The 15,325-nt window shown below is 34.4% G+C and overlaps 1 protein-coding gene across 2 annotated transcripts; it reads right to left on the bottom strand.

Moving 5' to 3' along the window:
- Positions 1-6,438: 6,438 nt before the first annotated feature.
- On the bottom strand, positions 6,439-14,386 carry LOC111997730 (amino acid transporter AVT1A). 2 transcript variants are annotated; one of them, XM_065761284.1, is made up of 12 exons: positions 14,045-14,385; positions 10,992-11,278; positions 10,402-10,616; positions 9,973-9,996; positions 9,707-9,887; positions 9,406-9,625; positions 9,187-9,322; positions 9,071-9,088; positions 8,815-8,962; positions 8,160-8,203; positions 7,722-7,784; positions 6,439-6,829 (listed from the first exon to the last, which is right to left on the bottom strand). In XM_065761284.1, the coding sequence occupies exons 1-12, from the start codon at positions 14,248-14,250 to the stop codon at positions 6,737-6,739; spliced, it is 1,635 nt and encodes a 544-aa protein (XP_065617356.1). In that variant the 5' UTR covers positions 14,251-14,385; the 3' UTR covers positions 6,439-6,736. The 2 variants fall into 2 exon arrangements, 1 of the variants encoding a protein (XP_065617356.1); XR_010624115.1 differs by lacking the exons at positions 6,439-6,829; positions 9,071-9,088 and having other exon boundaries at positions 7,724-7,784; positions 8,815-8,922; positions 14,045-14,386.
- Positions 14,387-15,325: the final 939 nt, after the last annotated feature.

Here is a 15,325-nt window from a genome sequence, read left to right as displayed (position 1 = left end):
GATGCATTTCTAATAACTTAATATTTTTGAGTATATTATTACGATGAGTCCGTTGATGAGAATTTACTTTGGCACCATATGGTTGTGAGCTAATTGGTGGGAGAACAGGTTGGGCTACTATTATTAACTGTTTACTTGGCTCTTCTAAAGTGAATGTGGTATATGTAGTGTAGTTAGATGATTAATAAGTGAGCTTGATTGTTTCATATAAGCTAATGGAAATTAAAAATGAAACAAACGTTTAATTTGGGACTTAAATTTACTGTGCATATCAAGTGAGGTGATTTTGTTCTCTAGTATAACATCATGTCATTCTTTTAATGATTTGCGAAAGAAAATTTGAAAAAGCAGTGGCTGTATTACATTTGGGGGTTCAAAAGGTAACACTGCTACATTTTTAAAAAAATAGCCCAAATCAGGTCTATAGCTGCGTTTTCTACACCCCTATGGCTGCGTTTTTACACACCCATAAGCTGAGATTTATAGCTGCTTTTTTATAAAAAAAACGCGGCTATAGACCCGCTTTGGGCTGTGTTTAAAACACGGCTATAGGCTAAGACCTAGAGCTGCGTTTTTTAAAACGTCACTATAGGTCCATTCCAAAGTCCACCCAAAATCAAACCCATTCCAAAAATCCAACCCAAACCCATCAGAACCCAGCCACAACTACGGCCCCATGCCATAACTGCACCTCCACAACCCACCACGACCCAGACCTGCCACAACTCACCAACCCAAAACCCACTCCCACACAAATCAAAACTCCACACCCACAAAAACCTCCACAACCAAAAAGTTCAAGCCACAAAAAATGAAGCTAAGGAAGAAATGTAAACATAATTCCACTTAAAATCAAAGAAAATATATATTATGGTACCTGAATGCCAAAAGTGATACTCTTTGAAAAGTGCAGGGAGAGATTTTCTAACCAATTGCATATCACCAGTCCTGCTGTATATGGCATGAACCATAACACTCAGGAGGGGAGGCTGGCTGCAAAAGGTACCCCTAAGTTTGTGGTTTAACTCTAATTATATAATCATTTAGATTATGAAAGAAATTATGTAAATGAAATTTGCATAAATGAGATTCATATGACAAAATGTCAAAAGGGAGAAGAAAACAAAAACAATAACTTGAGGATCAAATGATTAAGCCAAAAAGTGTGATATAAAAGCTGAAGCATTAATACCAAGTTTAATGAAATGAAACTGTATGTGCCCTACCTTTCAACTAGAGACTAGTGGTCTAGTATTCATTTTATTTATAATAAAAAGGTAGCATAAACAGTTTAAATTTCAGGTTTGGACTATATTAATTGATAGTTTAAATTTCAGGTTTGGACATAATGACAAGTTTTAAGTTTTAAAAATTTTTACATTATGGGTTATACAACTTATATATACTCATAGCCTTATTAATTATAATGTGCTTTAGAGTTGAGACACCTATGTTAAGACATTAATTTGGATTAGACATGAGAGAGAGAGAGAGAGAGAGGTCTTTAACAGTGCCCAGTGCCAATTGGTTTTAATAATTATAACATCTCACTAAATCCATGACCAAAATAAAGACCCTCTGATGGACTAGCATTCCTGACAGAAATAAAGACCAACAAGTGTTAGAACCGAGCCCCTAGAGGCACCCTCAGTTTGTGGTCATTTTAAATTTGCCCCTTTAACATTTTTATGTCCCTAATGTAATATAAGATTTTCATTTGATCTGTTTATTAGAAATTGAAAAGGATTTCTTAAACCATATAAATAAATAAATATTATAAGAAAAAAACAATATCAATAGATAACTAGATATTTTATTAGCACCCAAAAAAAAAAAAAAAAACTAGATGTTTTAGTAAACAATTAGAGGACATAGAGAATAAAAGAAGTGTTCATGTACTTACCGTTGCTTCTGTGGAAGGTACTTTTCCAAATCAACAACCGGCTGATTGATACCAACAGAAGAACCCCAAACTAGATGTTAATGACTGAATAGAAGGTCTCTTGGGCTTGTTGGTCTTTTTCTTCAGTCGAGCTGCATTGAGGTTAGCCTCTAACAGTTAGCGAAAGCTAAGAAACAAGGTTTCAAAACAATTAGATACATCAGGCTCTAATGGCCATTAAATAAAGTCAGTTTTTTTTTATAGCATTTTTTTTTATTATTATTTAATTTCTGGTATTAGTATCAACTCAAGCTAGGGACTACTACTGCATAGCCGCCTTCATTTAGCAGCCCATATTTTGATGTGTGTTTCCAAGTAGTGCTTTCACCTTTTATTTACAATGGTCATTTTGAAGTGGGATTAATTGGCAAGAGAGAGTATTTTGTTTTCCTTCTACTTGATTCTTCTTATGGAGGCTAGGAGCATACTTTTAAGTCCACTAATAGAATGGAGTCTTAATGATAACAGCAAAGCACTATAGTTCTCTCCAGTTTCTCCTTGCACTATAGTTTTTTCGTTGTTGATAAGTTTGGGGTTTGCTGTGTTTGAACTCCTTGCAGTTAGTATGTCACAACCCTAGGTGTGGTGTGTCATGGGGATTTATGATGCCATATGCTCTCCATGCATTGACTTTTTTTGGGTAATGTAAATCCTATACTCGCTATTAGCATTGTAAAAAGAATAGCCAATGACCCAATTGGTCTAATGGCACCTCTCTAGGTACTAAGTACCTAGGGGTTGAGGGGTAGGGGAGGGATTTGGGTATTAGGTTAGGAGATTTCTAACCATTTAAAAAAAAAAAAAAAAAGGGACCAGGCCCCGTAAACTTCCATACCATATCTCATTAATTTAAGTATATCATGAACTCATGATCTCTATGATCTCAGGCTTACACAATCACATGGGGACAAAAACTAGAATAATTTAGCATCCATTGCACATCAGTTTTGAGATCCCATCACAATCACTAAGAAGCGTGAGTTTTTTTTTTTTTTTTTTTTTTTAATAGATAAGACCAAGGGTAGATATTTAGCCTTTGTACACTAAAGTTTTGAGATCCCATCACAATCACTAAGAAGCGTGAGTTTTTTTTTTTTTTTTTTTTTTTAATAGATAAGACCAAGGGTAGATATTTAGCCTTTGTACACTAACACCAGTGTTAGGCTCCCTCTAAAAGTGTAGGTATGGAGCATAGCAATGTATAATACTAAAATGAACATATCCAACTATTGCGCACTTGACTTTGTAAGCAAATGCACAATTATAAGAAGAACAATTCATTGCCTCCAGCAGTGAAAAAAATGGTTATAATAAGGCACTCCATAGTGTTGTCTATGCATCAATAGACACAAAGAAGATAAAAATTTTAATTTTTTGTAATGTCTTAAACATATATATGAAATAAGAAAATAAAGTGTTGGAAATATGGATACTACAAGAATGAAGTGTCATAAACTGAGGGGCAAGTAAATTGATGAATGCATAATAAAGTGAGAGGAAGAAGAAGCCATCATGGCATTGTATACTAGTGGACACAATACATGCTAGAGCAAATCCTAGACAAAAAAAAAAAATCCATTTTTCTTTTATTTATTTTTATAAGTAACTCCTTGCAGACTAAAGGCTAACAATGGGATGATAATAAGCTCGACTGTAAGTAAAAATAGTTATTTGTGGAGATGATGAGATGACAGCATTGTTAGGGTCTGCGGATAGAGGTAGGGGTGGGGGATAGAGTGAAATTTTGGACAGATCAGTGGTGTGGGGAATCACCACTCTATATTTCCTTCCCGGCTGTGTATGGGATTGCTTTTCATAGAGAGGCATCCGTGGCCTCTTCTCTGGAAAGGTTAGGGTCTGCGGATAGGAGAAGCTGGAATGTTCGTTTACTCAAGGACCCAAATGATTGGGAGACAGGTGAGGTGGAGGCTTTCTTTCGAACCTTGGGCTCTAATTTACCTAAATCAGAGCACGGAGACCGTATGAGGTGGAAGTTGTCGAAGAAGGGGGATTTTAACATCCGCTCTTTCTATGATAAGCTTCGGAGTCCCTCGCCTATTATCTTTCCTTGGAAAGGTATTTGGAAGGTTAAGGCCCCTCCGCGTGTCTCTTTCTTTGTTTGGACTGCAGTTTGGGAGAAGATCCGTACAGGGGACAATTTGCGGGGTAGAGGCTTTGATTCTGTTGACTGGTGCATTATGTGTCGATGTAGCGGGGAGACGGTGAATCATTTACTTCTCCATTGTGTCAAAGCTCATCATCTGTGGAGCTTGGTTTTTAGATCTTTTGGGATCTCTTGGGTTATGCCAAGATCAGTTGCAGATACGCTTTTTGGGTGGTGGAATTGGTTGGGAAAGCACTCCTCTAGCATTTGGAACTTAGTTCCTCTTTGTCTAATGTGGTGTATCTGGAGGGAGCGAAACTGGCGAACTTTTGAAGATAAGGATAAAACCGATGATCAGTTGCTAGCTTTCTTTAGTGGCTCTCTATTTGATTGGTCTAGGGCTTGGAGACTCACCTCTAGTGACTCTCTCCCATTGTTCCTCAATTCTCTTCTTTGTTACAACCCTCATGGGGTAAAAAAGTTAGGTTCCTTTCCAAGCCCAACACGAGGGCCAGCTCCACAGGATAATTCTAGAATTACCTGACACATGGGTGAGGGCATTTGCTATGTTCTTGGAAGAACAGTCTCGTCTAAAGGGAATAAGTCAAAAAGGCTAATCAGCCTACAAAAGGAGAAACTGCAATTGTATTAACTGTTGCTTTAGCAGTACACAAACTTTAGAAGTATGAAAAAGAACTCTCAGTTGCCAATTAGTTCTAGCTCAAATGACTTAAGAATGGGGTGGAGGGTCATACTTATTAAATATATATATTTTTTATATTTTTTTATATTAAAGTCTCATACTTATTAAACAATTTCAATTTGAATCTTATATCCATGTCCTCATTGTTCTTTGCAATAACTAAGTAGAGAAAATGGCGAAACTTTTGATAAAACTTAAGTAATTAGTTTTGATTTTCTAGCAATCACTTTCTTACACTAAACAAAACTTTCACTCTCTAAGAGCAGTTTTCTCTCCCTACCATCTTTGTTCAATATGTTCCAACAGTGGCACAAATGACACCCAATACAGCTATTGTGGTACTTGAAACAATCTGATTATGTAGGTGAAGAGAAATAGTGTCAAGAAAGGTAGGAAACCAATATACACATCAAAAAGAAAAAAAGAAAAAAGAAAAAAGAAGAAGAAGAGAACATGGATATAGTAAGTAAAGAAAAACATGCAAACATAAATGGCACTATCTTTTCTGGAAGAGTGCAAGAAAATAGGGGGAAAAAAGAATATTGAAACGTGTTTTTGTATAATAAGTCTCCTTTATGGTCTTATTGTAAGAATTAGTCTTGCATGGGAAAAATATAAACTAGGAATAACTGTCTCAAAAATTTTTGTTTTAAGAAACCAAGAGGGACTTGAAGGGCCAGTTTGACAAATTCTTTGATAAATCTCAGGATTCAGGTCTTACTTATTGCCATTAAATTTATTCAGCCTTAAGATCCTCCTAAAACAAATTCTTTTCCTCTGATTTGAAAGACACTTTGCAGGGGGATAATCAATGAATTTAAATTTACATTTGCTATTGAGTCAGTATTCACTGTCCTAACCACTTTCATTGTTCAAGTAGAACTCACCATCTTATTAAATTAGTTTATTCTAGGTCCACCTAATGGTCTTCTATTCTTTTCTTTTTTATTTTTAAATTTCCCATCATCGGATTTCACCATGCCATAAAGGAGATATTTTGATGTATCATTTTGGGTTCTACTATTTACAGCTAGTAATGGGCATATTTTTAAATTTTAAGGAATTAGTCCTATCTGCAATAAACAGAGACCACAACAATAGTCTTCATATCAGCCGTTATCTAAAGTGACATGGTATTGTGTAGCACCAAATTGCTGTCAGATTCTTCCCCCATCTGGATAGAATAATTTTCTTCCTAGATGATTTTGAATAAAGAATATATATATATATATATATATATAGAGAGAGAGAGAGAGAGAGAGTAAAACTCTGCTTACCTGTGTCCTTGTAGCTTTATTCCCCTTTATTTTTAAAAAAACATAAAGCTGGCCTTGGGGAGCAGTAGAGCCTGCTTTACCGCATTAGCCACATAGCCGGCCGTCCCTCCTTGGAAGTCCTTGATGGATGCACTGGCTGGCAGAGGAGCCCCATCCAGCATTGGGGCAGGGAGCCAGGCTGGAGGTACAACATGAGGATCACTCCTCTTCTCAGCACCTTTTTGCCCCACCTTAGCTTGCTTGGCCGCTCTTTGGGCCTCATCCTTTTGAGGGGGGTGGGTTTTTCCCACTTCCACCACCTCCTTGCCCTTTGGCTCCCTTTTCCTTTTTAAGTCTGCAAGTTCTAGTCGGAAGGGTTGGGCAAGTGGGGGGGAAAAAAAAAAAAAAAAAAAAAAAAAAAAAGGGATTGCAGTAAGCAAAGGACATAAGTATCATCATTACAGAAATTACAGCTAGTGTGACTGCTGATCTTCTTCAATGTAACAAATGATAATATCAATGTATCCAGTACAAAAATTACCATAAAAAAATGTGTTTAATAAAAGTCCTTAAAGGCTACATTTAAAGATATAATGAGTTTCAGCATTCAAAAGGTCTAATTCCTGGCTATAATCTGTGACTTGAATATTTAATGTGATGCAAAGAGAATGCACATACCACAGGGATGGGTATTTACCAGAATTATTGACATGTTGAACCATTTGAATATTTCAGTAACTCTTCACAATGTCTGACACTGAAGAATATGTTCCAACAATTGCACAAATGACACCCAATACAGCTATTGTGGTACTTGAAACAATCTGATTATGTAGGTGAAGAGAAATAGTGTCAAGAAAGGTAGGAGACCAATATACACATCAAAAGAAAAAAGAAAAGAAAAAGAAAAAAGAAGAGGACATGAATATAGTAAGTAAAGAAAAACATGCAAACATAAATGGCACTAGCTTTTCTGGAAGAGTGCAAGAAAATATGGGGAAAAAAAGAATATTGAAACGTGTTTTGTATATGGATCCCTAATAAGTCTCCTTTATGGTCTTATTGTAAGAACCAGTCTTGCATGGGAAAAATATAAACCAGGAATAACCGTCTCAAAAAATTTTGTTTTAAGAAACCAAGAGGGACTTGAAGGGCCGGGTCTTACTTATTGCCATTACATATATTCAGCCTTAAGATCCTCCTACAACAAATTCTTTTCCTCTGATTTGAAAGACACTTTGCAGGGGGATAATCAATGAATTTAAATTTACATTTGCTATTGAGTCAGTATTCACTGTCCTAACCACTTTCATTGTTGAAGTAGAACTCACCATCTTATTAAATTAGTTTATTCTAGGTCCACCTAATGGCCTTCTTTTCTTTTTTATTTTTAATTTTCCCATCATCAGATTTCACCATGCCATAAAGGAGATATTTTTATGTATCATTTTGGGTTCTACTGTTTACAGCTAGTAATGAGCATATTTTTAAATTTTAAGGAATTAGTCCTATCTGCAATAAACAGAGCCCACAACTATAGTCTTCATATCAGCCGTTATCTAAAGTGACATGGTATTGTGTAGCACCAAATTGCTGTCAGATTCTTCCCCCATATGTATAGAATAATTTTCTTCCAAAATGATTTTGAATAAAGAATATATATATGTATAGAGAGAGAGAGAGAGAGAGAGAGAGAGAGAGTAAAACTCTGCTTACTTGTGTCCTTGTAGCTTTATTCCCCTTGATTTTTAAAAAACATAAAGCTGGCATTATTATTGACTGGATCAAAGACACATCCATCCATTAAAACATGTTATGTCATATTGGTTGGCATAAATCAGCATTTCAGAAACAATGCAGGCTATACACCACAAACCAAGTGAATTTGTGTTTTGCAAGTGCAGAAACATTTATATCAAACTACAATGACTTATGAAAATTAATGATCTTTTATGTCATGTTGCCCTCCAGAATCTTTGTTTAATAAGGTCAAACAAAATTCCTTTTCTTTAAGTAAAAGTTTCTTGACAAGAGTTTTGTGAAGAATCATCATTAAAATATTTAGAATGTTTAAAAAAAATGATTGTATGGAATTCTTACATGAAATTGATGTGGACTACAACTATGTATATATTGAACAAAGTGAAAGCTTACCACAATTATACTGAAGAGAGAACCAATTAAAGCCATAACAAGACCTGCAACCATTAAAAAAAAGAAAAAAGAGACTATTAAGTAATTGAGTTCACTTGATAGCCCAAGAAGTTGTTGGAGCTGGAAAAGAATGAATCAGAAGTTGCAACTATTTCCACCAAATCCTTACAGGTTACACCTATAAAACGTTTCTAAATTGAAAGTAAGAAAAATTAATTACAAGAAACATATTTAGATGCATGATTATTTTTGTTTTGTAAATAAATTAGTCAGCAGGATAAAAAACTGAAAATTGCAATGTCACCAAATTGGCATTAGTTCAAAAATGACCTAGTAAGAATGAACCCCTAAGTAAGAATGATTTGATTACTTATGAAATCAGATAATATGATTTCCCTCAGATTGCATAATTCGTGATCAAGTTAATTGCTGACTAGGTTATATTGCAACTGTACAATCAAAATAACTTACAGAAGAGCAGATGGGTTTATGTTGAACAAAAGCATATTATATTTAATTGCAGGATATGGTAGACAAGTTTTATGTCCAGAATCAAGTGAGTTTGCTGATAATATTTTGATACCTTTTACTATCTAACTAATAATATAAAATGAAACTAAGAACTGAAGTATTTGCCTTAAGTCAGATTATTTACCAAAAAAAGGAAGAAGAAAAGCCACACAAACTGAAGAAGCGACAAGTGCTGTTCTTAAAAGGACATAACACCAGAGACTACTTGAAACTCCAACCGGCAGCAGCTCCTCTATACTCCTTGCCAAAGGGTTCATCAATAGCGCATATTTGTTCAATGTTAAGAAATCAAAATCAATAAAAAGAATGCAGATAATGATTTAAAAAATGTAGCCTAATTTGATTTCAATAAATAAGTAATATTTGTAAAAAGGATATTTAGTGCATGGATTAATAACCTGCAGAAAGCAGGAAAGCCAAGCTTAGAATCCACGTAAATGTTCATGACCCAAGTTCAAACACAATCATTGCATTTCCATGACAATCTCATACTTACTGTTGTCCAAATTGCAACTTTGGAAACAAAAGCCTCTGGTGGCATATTCAAAGTTATCTGGGACAATGTATTTTGACCATAAATGAGATACCCCATCACTGCAACACCCCCGTATATCAAGACACACAAAAGAAAACTGCACAAAAAGATGAAGTCAAGGCATGCGAGAATAGAAGACAAGTACAACGTGAGCCCAATCTAAACAACAAAGTTGTTTACCATATTATGAGTGCCTTGCTAAATTTTGTCTTGTCAGCCATTGAGTGGTAGATATTTGGAAAAACAGAATGCCCAGAAAAGCAAAATCCATATGCACCAATGACAAATGGAATGCCACTCCAGTTCACTACTTGAGCAGTTTGAGGGAACTCAATTCCATCTATTGTACCAAGGAAAAGTACACATAGGGTTATCAAAACTGTTGCAAGGACCCCGCCAGCTGCAAAATAGATGACAAGAATTCAGATGTCTGTGCAATTTCAAGAACCAATGGAGGCCTGCCAGAACATGTTTGCAATACCTGAAAGGTATGAGATCACGCGGAGATCCCTCAACCAAACGGTTGGCAGAACAATCAGGGCAATTAGAATTCCAAACAAGTGCATGGAGTCCAGATGAACACCAGCCCAATCCAATGATGTTCCAGGGAATAGCTTGGTGAGATTATCTCCTTCCAAAATAATAAATTCTACACAATAGGACTGAACATATGGAAAATAAGTGGATTAACTTGACCAAGATTGAAGGGAATATAATCCAAGGATTCAGAATCAGCATGTCACTTACATATAATTCACCGTACAAAACGATCTGCACCAGGATCCAAAAAAATCAATAACATCAGAGATATTGGACACAAAACAAATCAAGGAGATGAGTAAAATAATTCATATTCATCTCCCAAGATTAACACTCCAAAAAAGTTCATAAGAAAATAGGGCTAAACAATAGAATTCAAAATAAATTAATTGTAGACAAATTATCATGTCTGTATATACACAATGAACTAACCAAACACGAGATTAAATTGAATCCATCCAATTTAAACTAATCGATGTTAATTCAAGATTTAAGATATTCCAAATAAATTCTTAACCTGTAAAGGAATGGAGAACCAACAGTTTGGTATCAACAACTATAAAGAACTAGCCTGACCAATTTAAAAAAAAAAAAAAAGAGATATCATGTTTCCATTTGAAGTTTCAAGCAACTCACAGCTATGAAAAGACGTCCATATCTTCCAAAAGCAGCTTCTCCTAAATCTGGGTAGGTTATGATGCTTTCTTTGCTCTCAAAGCAGTATCTCAGGAGGGAAGCAGTGTAATAACATACAACTGCGAAAAAAACTAGGATTACCAAACTTGCCCAGCCACCTTCTTTCACCGTGTAAGGTGTAGAAAGAAGCCCAACTCCAGCCAGCACATTAATTCCTGCCTCAAAAAAAAGTGATGTTATAAAACTATTCCAAAGACGGTCAGAAGATAATAAGTTCAAATTATAAAGCATACACATATGTCCAAATCTTCATTCATAATAATTTCAGTAAGTTATGTCATTACGCAAAGTTGAATCTCTGCTTCCTGGTATCTAGTAAGGATAAATGAGAACATAAGAGATAAACAACTATTAAACTTTATATCATACATTAGTCATTCTCTTCCGATGATGAGTATTGGTTATTTGATACCTTTTCACATATATCAGGAATTTCTCCACCAGTACTAGAATGTATGATATATCAAAAAGAGGCTCAGATCAGATATCTAATTGTTATAGTAACAAAACACTAGAATATCATAGCTTACCATTGAAGACAGTCTGAGTAAGGCTGCAACCATGACCAATGGGTAACTCCCCAGTAGCCTGCATATGAAATGAGGCTTTCTCTGACAATGATGATTGTGCCCTTGAGATCCTATCCAAGTCTTGCTTCTGATAACTTCTTTCATAATCAGACAATAAAGGAGACTTTCCATCAAGGTCTAAATTACTTTTAGAATGATTGTCAAATCCAAAAGATGTCACACTTGGACCATGACCAAGATATCCAAAACTTGGTGATGCAGCGATGGTATAAGAATCAGTAGTCTCTCTGCAAGATAATGACCAAAAGACAAGAACATAAAAACATTGAGTACTTGAGTGTATCCAATCTATAGAACATGACTTAAAATACACATTGCCTCACTAGTAATTCGATTTTTACGTATTGTTAGGACATATTTGAATCATATTAGGAACATATGTTATTTAGAATTAGCTAATCCTTTGAAAAAATGCACTTGTAATTGGATAGATCTAGGATGTGTTTAATACTTCAAGGAACAAAAGTTCAAGTCTAAGTGTTAAAGCCATGCAAATCTATTCAAAAATCAAGTGAAGAAGTGCTATATTTTAAAGCTCAACAGCTAGCTCGACAGATAGCATCTATTGAGATTTAAATGGCATGTTTAGCCCGATGCTCAATAGCTACTCGATAGATAACTTATCTATCGAGATATATGAAAATCAATTTTTCAGAACAAGTCCAATTGTGTATTGGGGTAAGGGTTCAATTGTAGATTGGTATAAGGTATTAAGATTACTTTACTTGTAATCGCTTGCTGTGATAATAGTGAATTTTCGGGAGTAGTAACCTTAAAATCACCCGGTGGAGTTTTTGCCTTGTAGGTTTTTCTCATTCGTAAACAAATCACCGGATTAACTTTATTTTTTGCTGTATATTAACTTAGTTAGTGATTTGTTTGTACTACCATGCATATTGCACGCTAATTGAATTAATTAATTAACTTAGCTAATTAATTGGTTAATTCATCACAAGGAGTCAATACATTTTTGACCTATCACGTATATACTATACAACATTGTACTTGATAATTTGCTCAAATGAACTCAAAGTACACACATATGCTTTGGGTGTCTTATCAATTAAGCACCAGGCTGTAGGACATATTGATGTGGCAAATGGCAAAGCTAGCTAAGTTACTTATTCATGTTTTCATGTGTGTGAAAAAAATCATTCTCAATTCTATAATTCTAGAATTTGCATCACATTGCTTAGTTCATGTGTGCAAAACATTCGTTTCCAGCTTTTCATAGAACATAGAAACTGACTGAAACAGTATCTCAAGGATGTAATTTCCAATAAATTCATATTGGCTAGCACTTTGTTTAGTTAGGACTAGATCATGTCCAAATATCACATGCCGGCAGATGGAGTCATCATAGGTACTCAAGATATTCTTTCTAGATAGGTGGATAGATAGGGCTATTAGTTGCTTGATCAGGACCCTAGATTTATTGCAAGCCAAAAACCATGACGAATTCCCCTTCCCTTTCTGTCTACACTAGTAGAAACAAAGGACTTCCCTACACCCAAAATTATATGTAATGTAATGCTTGGTATGTTTTTTTTTTTTTTTTTTGATAAGTTAATGCTTGGTATGTATTATGTATCATATGAGCATGATAAATATTTGTACTTCCTATGTGTCATCAAACACACCCTAAAATATACAAGAGCACTCTAACCAATAACCATGATAATACCATTTGTTGCCACATAGGTTACTGAACTTAACACATAATTGGAGGAATATGATTTCCTAAACCAATCCTCCATTTTAAGAGTCTGTTGAAAATTAACACATAAACAGGCTATGGACGGTAATATATATTTATATATATATATATATATATATTCACAATATTCATCAAGCTATTCAATATTGACATCTTAAATCTCATCATGTTCACCAATATCCTTGTTAGGGTAAATTATGGTCCCTCTAGCATAGGCAAATTGACTTAACAGAAATATCATCCCCTAAACCACAAAGCTTTGATGCAGTCTAGTTATATGACTTTGTAAATGGGCAAGCTCCTTCTCCCACACACTTCCAAGGGGTAGCAATGACGCTATTGCCATTCTAAAAGTTCACTTAAGACAACCTGGACACATGTTTGGATTGAAGAGTATGAAATGAAACTCCATATATTTCAAACTAAATCTGAAAAAAATATACAAAATTATTTTATAACATAAACTATTGATTTTAGATTGTAAATTCGGTTCAGCACTATGATGCTTAAAGTAACATATAGGCTAAGGTTGAAATGAAAACTCATAAGTTGAACAGGATTATTGGCTAAAACCACAACTCAAGCAGACTAATTAGACATTCTAAGCTTAGTTGAAATCCCTTAGTTCCAAAAAAAGCATAAAGTGCGGACATTACCTAATTCTTGATAAAATTTTGGAGTTTAAATGTTAGTGACCATAGAACATGTGTGACATACTGGCTTATTTTCATGCATGTCACGCAGGAAAGCTAGAATGTACCACATATACCTTATTCTGAACTGTCACCTGTCTATTTATGACTTATTCCAAACTATTATTCCACTGTTCTAACTACCGACGGCAGTCCCACATTTACTGTTCATTAACATTGATTTGAAAGAGTTTTGTGGGCTAGTTCTTTGTGCAACAAAAATTTTTTATTCAGAAGAAAAAAAAAAAAAAAAAAAAAAAAACACAGACAGTAAACTACACAAACTCTCTTTGGTTCAATAGAAATTATTATCCAATATTTTCTAAAGTCCAAATAAAAGCCCTAAAATAATTCTCACACAAAAGAAAAAAAAATGTACATACAAGTTGTTTTTCATTCCGAGAGAGAGAGAGAGAGAGTCAATTTCCAGTTAAAATTTTATTTTAGTCTACAGAATTTTAAATGACTTGACACTGAATATATGAAAACAGAATTAAGTTTTTTGAAATTGGTATCTTCTTGACTGTTTCAAATTATTTATTTTTATGCAAAACCAAACGGAGAAGATTGTGGAAAACACTTACCTATAACTCTGTGGCCATTGCTGAGAAATGAAAGAACAAGAAGGAGAACCCTGTAAACCTCCTTCAACATTTTCAGTATCACTGCTGCTAATATTATTAACAGCACCAGCACCACCATAACTCTTGTTCACTTCAAAAACATCATCAACACTCTCATCCAACAAAAACTGTTCAGCTTCTCTCTCCTTATCCTTTTCTGAAGCCATTTTGCACTATCCACTGGGATGATCTCTCTCTAGCCACACACACAAAACCAGGCAACTTAAAAAGGCTGTCTTTTTTGTTTCTGAGTTCTTTGTCTTCTTGGGAAATTTATAGTATTGTGAGATATGTCGCGAAGGATCCAGAGTGTACTTGGAAGCGGTCCAAAATATGAGACACTGACAAGCCTCTTCTGGAAAAATTAAACAAAAATTAATTATCGACTCAGCAATTTTAAACAAATAGAAGTTTTTTAATGAAATAGTGAACAAGTGACGTGGTCCACCAGAGGACTCTATAATTTCTCTATTTTTTGAGCGAGATTGGGTTCAAGGTTCACCAAAACGCTTCTTTTTTTTTTAATAGTTCTAGTGCCACTTAAACCGCCATAAGTTTTGCCTTAGCTATTCTATGCGTCAAATTATGGCCGATTATTTGTCACTTTTATATAGGTTAACTATTTTTTCTTCTTCGCTCATAGCCTATCATATAAACAGCTGTGATACAAATTGTGCAATTTTATGTGGTCTAATAATTTTTTCGCATTTTAGGCAACTACTACTTGGAACAATTCACTTTATGAACAAAAAGAGAGTTGTGAAAAATTGTCCTCTCTTTACCAGGTTGTCTTAAAAAAAGTTTTAAAGTTTCAAAAATAGGATATCTAATTCTAGTATATTAGATCATTAGTAGTTTATTTTATAATTTTAAAAAAGAAAAATGCTAATGAATACCTTAAGGGCACTTGTTAATAATTCATTTAAAAAAAGTTTTTATGAGAAATGAAAAAAAAGTAATTAATATTTTGATAATTTTTTTTATTTTTCATAAAAGTGGTATAAAAACTTTTTCAAAATGAATTATTAACGAATGTTGTGGTTAACATGACCTTTTAAAAAAAGCCCTTTTATTTATATTAGTTTTTTTTTTTTTTTTTGAGAAAAAACATTGTAATTGTTATTAACTATGGATGGCCGTGCTTCCTGATATAGCGAACTCCACTACTGCAAACTGGCTTACAAGTAGTTTTGCATCCTCAATTAGATTACCAAACTCAGTCAGCGATGGAACATTGATAAG

Source organism: Quercus suber, unplaced genomic scaffold, assembly GCF_002906115.3.
Source record: "Quercus suber isolate HL8 unplaced genomic scaffold, Cork oak 2.0 scaffold_404, whole genome shotgun sequence".
NCBI lineage: Eukaryota > Viridiplantae > Streptophyta > Magnoliopsida > Fagales > Fagaceae > Quercus > Quercus suber.
The sequence above is the reverse complement of the archived record's forward strand: the minus strand, read 5'-3'. Positions and strand labels throughout refer to the sequence as shown.

What these genes read in the sequence shown, in the direction of transcription:
- LOC111997730 (XM_065761284.1), bottom strand. Translation starts at nt 14,250, where the DNA reads ATGGCTTCAGAAAAGGATAAGGAGAGAGAAGCTGAACAGTTTTTGTTG. An exon ending in TACTCAGACTGTCTTCAATG is followed by an intron (nt 10,617 to 10,991) that starts GTAAGCTATGAT and finishes TTTTTGAGGCAG; the next exon opens with GAATTAATGTGCTGGCTGGA. An exon ending in ATAAAGCTACAAGGACACAA is followed by an intron (nt 6,830 to 7,721) that starts GTAAGCAGAGTT and finishes CTACATAATCAG; the next exon opens with ATTGTTTCAAGTACCACAAT.